The 7408-nt window shown below is 65.8% G+C and overlaps 1 protein-coding gene across 1 annotated transcript; it reads right to left on the bottom strand.

Moving 5' to 3' along the window:
• Window positions 1–408: 408 nt before the first annotated feature.
• LOC148590378 (uncharacterized) lies at window positions 409–7088 on the bottom strand. The gene is given in 4 exon segments (XM_088539103.1): window positions 409–428; window positions 1432–1507; window positions 1509–1628; window positions 6318–7088. Coding segments are annotated over 4 exon segments (987 nt in total).
• Window positions 7089–7408: the final 320 nt, after the last annotated feature.

Genomic DNA, 7408 nt, shown 5'->3' with positions numbered 1-7408 from the left:
TCCAGCTGTTGCTGTTCTGGCTGTTGCTGTTTGGTTGTTGTCGGTTGGTTGTTGTTGGGGTTCCTGTTGTCGCTGGGTGGTTGTTGTTGGGGTTCCCGTTGCTGTTCCGGCTGTTGCTGTTTGGTTGTTCTTGGTTGGCTGTTGTTGGGATTCCCGTTGTTGTTCCAGTTGTTGCTGTTCCGGTTGTTGCTGTTTGGCTGTTTTTGGAGTTCCCGTTGCTGTTCCGCCTGTTGCTGTTTGGTTGTTCTTGGTTGGCTGTTGTCGGGGTTCCCGTTCTTGTTGGGGTTCCCGTTGCTGTCCCGGTTGTTGTTGTTGTTCCGGTTGTTGCTGTTCCGGTTGTTCTCGCTCCCGTCGTCGCCGTTGGGGGGGGGGCCCAGCCCCCTCCCCGTCGCCGGGCGGTTGCCGGGGTTACCGGCGACAGGACTCGTCTGGGGGGGGGAGGGGGAGGAAATGGGGGGAGGGCCCCGGCGTCCGGGCGCCCCCCCCTCCCCATGGCCCTTAATGCCCCCCGGAACCTCCCTGCTCCCCCCCCCCATACCGGGCCCCGGCGTCCGGGTGTCTCCCCACCCCCCATCCCCAATAAAGGGCCCTGGTGTCCGGGTGTCTCCCCCCATCCCCAATAAAGGACCCAGGCGTCCGGGTCCCCCCATCCCCAATAAAGGGCCCCGGCGTCCGGGTGCCCCCCCCCCCCATAGCCCTTAATGCCCCCCGGAACCTCCCTGCTCCCCCCCCCCATACAGGGCCCAGGCGTCCGGGTGTCCCCCCCCCCCATCCCCAATAAAGGGCCCCGGCGTCCGGGTGTCCCCAACCCCATAAAGGGCCCCGGCGTCCGGGTGTCCCCCCCCTCCCCTAAAGGGCCCTGGTGTCCGGGTGTCCCCAACCCCATAAAGGGCCCAGGCGTCCGGGTGTCCCCCCCTATGCCCAATAAAGGGCCCAGGCGTCCGAGCCCCCCCCCTCCCCAATAAAGGGCCCCGGCGTCCGGGCACCCCCATCCCCAATAAAGGGCCCCAGCGTCCGGGTGTCCCCAACCCCATAAAGGGCCCCGGCGTCTGGGTGTCCCCCCCCCATCCCCAATAAAGGGCCCCGGCGTCCGGGTGTCCCCAACCCCATAAAGAGCCCAGGCGTCCGGGCACCCCCATCCCCAATAAAGGGCCCCGGTGTCCGGGTGTCCCCATCCCCAATAAAGGGCCCAGGCGTCCGGGTGTCCCCCCCCTCCCCTAAAGGGCCCAGGCGTCCGGGTGTCCCCCCCCCCCAATAAAGGGCCCAGGCGTCCGGGTGTCCCCCCCTATGCCCAATAAAGGGCCCCGGCGTCCGAGCCCCCCCCCCCCCCCCAATAAAGGGCCCTGGTGTCCGGGTCCCCCCCCAACCCCATAAAGGGCCCCGGCGTCCGAGTCCCCCCCCCCCATAAAGGGCCCCGGCGTCCGGGCTCACCCACGAGCAGCGCCCGGGCCCCCAGCCCCCCCCGCAGGCCCCGCCCCCCCTCGTCGTCCTCGTCGTCGTCGCTGTCGCCGTCGCGGGGGGGGAGGGGCGCGGGGGGGGGGCGGCTCCTCGGGGGGGCCCCAGGTCGCCCCCTCCGACGGGTAGGAGAAAATCCGCTCCAGGTCCCGGTCGCTGAACCAGATCCGGAGCTGGGGACAATGGGGACAATGGGGACAATGGGACAATGGGGACAATGGGGACATGGGGGACATTGGGGACATGGGGGACATTGGGGACAATGGGGACAATGGGGACAATGGGGACATGGGAGACATGGGAGACATGGGGGACATGGGGGACATTGGGACAATGGGGACAATGGGGGACAGTGGGGACAATGGGGACATGGGGGACATTGGGGACATGGGGGACATGGGGACATGGGAGACATTGGGGACATTGGGACAGTGGGGGACAATGGGGGACAATGGGGACATGGGGGACATTGGGGACAATGGGGACATTGGGGACATGGGGACATTGGGGACATTGGGGACATGGGAGACATTGGGGACATTGGGACAGTGGGGGACAATGGGGGACAATGGGGACATGGGGGACATTGGGGACAATGGGGACATTGGGGACATGGGGACATGGGGGACATTGGGACAATGGGGACATGGGGGACAATGGGGACATTGGGACAGTGGGGGACAATGGGGTCATTGGGGACAATGGGGACATGGGGGACATTGGGACATGGGGGACATTGGGACAATGGGGGACAATGAGGACATTGGGGGACAATGGGGGACATGGGAGACATGGGAGACACTGGGGACAATGGGGACATTGGGGACAATGGGGGACATGGGGGACATTGGGGACATGGGGGACATTGGGGACAGTGGGGACAGGGGGGACAATGGGGACATTGGGACAGTGAGGGACAATGGGGTCATTGGGGACATGGGGACATGGGGGACATTGGGACAATGGGGGACAATGAGGACATTGGGGGACAATGGGGGACATGGGAGACATGGGAGACACTGGGGACAATGGGGACATTGGGGACAATGGGGGACATGGGGGACATTGGGGACATGGGGGACATTGGGGACAGTGGGGACAGGGGGGACAATGGGGACATTGGGACAGTGAGGGACAATGGGGTCATTGGGGACATGGGGACATGGGGGACATTGGGACAATGGGGGACAATGAGGACATTGGGGGACAATGGGAGACATGGGAGACATTGGGGACAATGGGGACATTGGGGACATTGGGGACATGGGGACATGGGGGACAATGGGGACAATGGGGACATGGGAGACATTTGGGACATTGGGGACATGGGGGGACATTGGGGACATTGGGGACATGGAGGACATTGGGGGACATGGGGGACATTGGGACAATGGGGGACAATGGGGACATGGGGGACATGGGGGACATGGGGGACAATGGGGACAATGGGGACATGGGGGACATGAGGCACATGGGGGACAATGGGGGACATTGGGACAATGGAGACATGAGGGACATGGGGGACACTGGGCGACATGGGGGACATTGGGACAATGGGGACAATGGGGGACAATGGGGACATGGGAGACATGGAAGACACTGGGGACAATGGGGTCATTGGGGACAATGGGGGACATGGGGGACATTGGGGGACATTGGGGACATTGGGACAGTGGGGGACAATGGGGTCATTGGGGACAATGGGGACATAGGGGACATTGGGAGACACTGGGGACAATGGGGGGATATTGGGGATAATGGGGACATAGGGAGACATTGGGGGACATGGGGGGACATTGGGGACAATAGGGGGATATTGGGGACATGGAGGATGTTGGGGACATGGGGGGATATTGGGGGACGATGGGGGACATTGGGGACAATAAGGGACATTGGGGGACATTGGGCGACATGGGAGACATTGGGGACAGTGGGGGACAATGGGAGGACATGGGGGACATTGGGGGATATTGGGGACAATGGGGGGATATTGGGGACAATGGGGGACATGGGGAGATATGGGGGGCCATAGGGACATTTGGGGACATTGGGGACAACGGGGACATGGGGGACGTTGGGGACATGGGAGACATGGGGGACATGAGGGTCAATGGGGGTTATTGGGGACAATGGGGATATTGGGGACAATGGGGGGCATAGGAGACAATGGGAGGACATTGTGGGGACATTGAGGACAAAGGTAGGACATGGGGGACAATGGGGACATGGGGAGACATTTGGGGACAATGGGGGGACATTGAGGACAATGGGGGGACATGGGGAAATGGGGGACATTGGGGATAATGGGGGGATATTGGGGACATGGGGGACATGGGGAGATATGGGAGGCCATAGGGACATTTGGGGACATTGGGGACAACGGGGACATGGAGGATGTTGGTTACATGGGGGGATATTGGGGGACATTGGGGACAATAGGGGACATTGGGGACAATGGGGGACATTGGGGATGTTGGGGGACATGGAGCGACATGAGGGGACATAGGGGGACATGGGGGGACATTGGGGACAACGGGGACATGGGGGGACCTTGGGGCCATCCCAGGGATGGGGACACGCCGGGGGGGGGGGAGGTGTCACCTTGGGGACATCCCCCCCCCGGGGAGGTGACAACCCGCCCCCCCCGCCGTCCCCATGGCAACTAATCCCCCCCCCCCCCGGCTTAACCGCAATTAGCGGGAGCCAATTAGCGCCGGGGGGGGGAGGGGCCGCGGCGGCCGCCCCTCCCCCCCCCCCCCGGTTCCTGTTTTCACCCCCCCCCCCCGCCGCCCCTCCCCCCCCCCGAGGGGCCCCGGCGTCCGGGCGCGGCCGCCGCTTCCGCCGCGGGGGCGGGGGGGGAGGGGCGGGGAGGAAGCGCCCGCGGGGCCCCGGCGTCCGGGCGCCCAACCCCCCCCCCCCGGGCCCCGTGTCCCCAATGTCCCCAACGTCCCCCCATGTCCCCAAGGTCCCCCCGTGTCCCCTCATGTCCCCCCGTGTCCCCTCATGTCCCCAATGTCCCCCAATGTCCCCCCGTGTCCCCAAGGTCCCCCCATGTCCCCAACATCCCCCAATGTCCCCCCATGTCCCTCCATGTCCCCCCCCTGGGCCCAGGTGTCTGGGATGGGGGGGCGACATTGGGGGGGGGGGAAATGGGGACAGGGACCCTGGAGGGACATGGGGACATTGGGGACATAGGGGGACACCGGGGTGACACAGGGGACCCTATGGGGACAGCACGGACCCCAGGAGGGCACAGGGTGACACAGGGGGACAGGGAGGGGACAGGAAGGACAAGAGGGACCCGGGGGGACCCGACTGACACAGAGGGTGACACGGGGGGACACGGAGGGGACCAGGGAGGACCCGGGGCTGCAGGGGACACGGGGGGTGACATGGGGGGGGGACACGGGGGGTGACACGGGGGGGGACACGGGGGGTGACACGGGGGGGGTGACACAGGGGGACAGGGGGGGTGACACGGGGGGGGTGACACAGGGGGACACGGGGGGTGACACGGGGGGGGACGCAGAAGGTGACAGGGGCTGACACGGGTGACACGGGGTGACACAGGTGACATGGGGGACACAGAGGGTGACACTGGTGACGGGGGTGACACAGGGGTGACCTGGGGGGGTGACGCAGGGGTGACCTGGGGTGATGTGGGGGACACAGCGGGTGACACAGGTCACTGGGGGGGGTGACACGGGGGGGACACCGGTGACACAAAGGGTGATGTGGGGTGACACAAGGGGAACACAGGTGACATAGGGGTGACATGGGGATGACAGGGGTGACACAGGTGACAGGGGCGACAGGGGGTGACATGGGGTGACACGGAGGTGACAGGGTGACACAGGGGACACGGGATGACACAGGGTGATGCAGGGGTGACACAGGTGACATGGGGTGACACAGGATGATGTGGGGGTGACACAGGTGACAGGGCGACACAGGCTGATGGGGTGACACAGGGGAGACAGGGGGGTGACATGGGGGTGACGCAGGTGACATGGGGTGACACGGAGGTGACGGGGGTGACACAGGGGACACCGGCTGATGTGAGGGTGACACAGGGTGACACAGGTGACATGGGGGTGATACAGCTGACATGGGGTGACACAGGTGACAGGAGCTGACACGGGAGTGACACACGGTGACACGGGGGTGACACAGGTGACATGGGGTGACACACAAGTGACATGAGGTGACACAGGTGACAGGAGCTGACACGGGGTGACACGAGTGACACAGGTGACACGGGGGTGACATGAGGGTGACACAGCTGACATGGGGTGACACAGGTGACAGGAGCTGACACGGGGTGACACGAGTGACACGGGGTGACACGGGGTGACACAGGGTGACACGGGGTGACACAGGTGACATGGGGTGACACACAAGTGACATGAGGTGACACAGGTGACAGGAGCTGACACGGGGTGACACGAGTGACACAGGTGACACGGGGGTGACACAGGGTGACATGAGGGTGACACAGCTGACATGGGGTGACACAGGTGACAGGAGCTGACACAGGGTGACATGGGGTGACACGGGGGTGACACAGGGTGACACGAGTGACACGGGGGTGACACGGGGTGACACGGGGTGACACAGGGTGACACGGGGGTGACACAGGGTGACATGAGGGTGACACAGCTGACATGGGGTGACACAGGTGACAAGAGCTGACACGGGGTGACACGGGGTGACACGGGGGTGACACAGGGTGACATGAGTGACACAGGTGACACAGGTGACATGGGGTGACACGGGGTGACACGGGGTGACACAGGGTGACACAAGTGACACGGGGGTGACACAGGTGACACGGGTGACACGGGGGCCGGCGCCGCTCGCACCTTCTTGCGCCCGGGGTGGCTCTTGGCCAGGCAGGAGCGGGACAGGGCCAGGTACCCCCCGATGACCTGGATCTGCTCGGCCGTGGGGTAGCGCCGCGCGGGGACGTCGCCCTTGGGGACATCCTTGGGGACATCGTCCTTGGGGACGTCGTCCTTGGGGACGTCGCGGCGCGGCCGCACCGTGATGGTGTTGCCGCTGCGGCGCTGCAGGGCCGGGTGGCCCGGGGGGCGCCCGCGCGACATGGCCGCCGGCCCCGCGGGTGGCACCGTCACCGTCGCCGTGGGTGTCACCGTCACCGCGGATGTCACCGTCACCGCCGATGTCACCGTCACCGCGGATGTCACCGTCGCGGTGGGTGTCACCGTCGTGGTGGGTGTCACCGTCGCGGTGGGTGTCACCGTCACTGCGGGTGTCACCGTCACCGTGGGTGTCACCATGACGTCCCCCTGCGAGGGGGAGGGGCCTCCCAGGGCCACCTCCCCGCGGTGCCGCGTGGGGCCCCCTGGTGTCACCACAGGGGGTGTCATGGCCGCCGTTGGAGGCGTCATGGCCGCCGTTGGAGGTGTCATGGCTGCCATTGGGGGTGTCATGGCTGCCGTGGTGGGTGTCATGGCCGCCGCCGTGGGGGACGTCGCGGGGGGTGTCATGGCCGCCGCGGTGGAGGGGGGTGTCATGGCCGCCCCCGCGCTGGGCGCCATGTTGGCCGTCATGGCCGCCCCCGCGGGCGGTGTCATGGCCGCCGCGGCGGGGGCCGCCATGTTGGCCGTCATGGCCGCCGCTCGCCAGCCCCTCCCCGGCCCCCCGGCCGCCCTGGTGGCCCCGATGTCCCCAGGTGTCCCCTGGCCCATGGAGGCCACCAGCTCCTTGACCGTCCCCTGGCCCTTGGTGGCCCCCGTGTCCCCAAGTGTCCCCTGTCCCATGGTGGCCCCTAAGTCCCCAGGTGTCCCCTGGCCCTCGAGGGCCCTGGTGGCCCCGATGTCCCCACTTGTCCCCTGTCCCATGGAGGCCACCAGCTCCTTGACCGTCCCCTGGCCCTTGGGGACACTCGGGGCCACCAGGTCCCCAACTGTCCCCTGGCCCTTGGTGGCCT

Source organism: Tinamus guttatus, unplaced genomic scaffold, assembly GCF_059628265.1.
Source record: "Tinamus guttatus ecotype Peru unplaced genomic scaffold, ASM5962826v1 Tinamus_guttatus_pri_ptg001388l, whole genome shotgun sequence".
In the NCBI taxonomy this organism is placed as follows: Eukaryota; Metazoa; Chordata; class Aves; order Tinamiformes; family Tinamidae; genus Tinamus; species Tinamus guttatus.
Note: the sequence above shows the minus strand (reverse complement) of the source record. Positions and strands in the feature narration are given on the sequence as shown.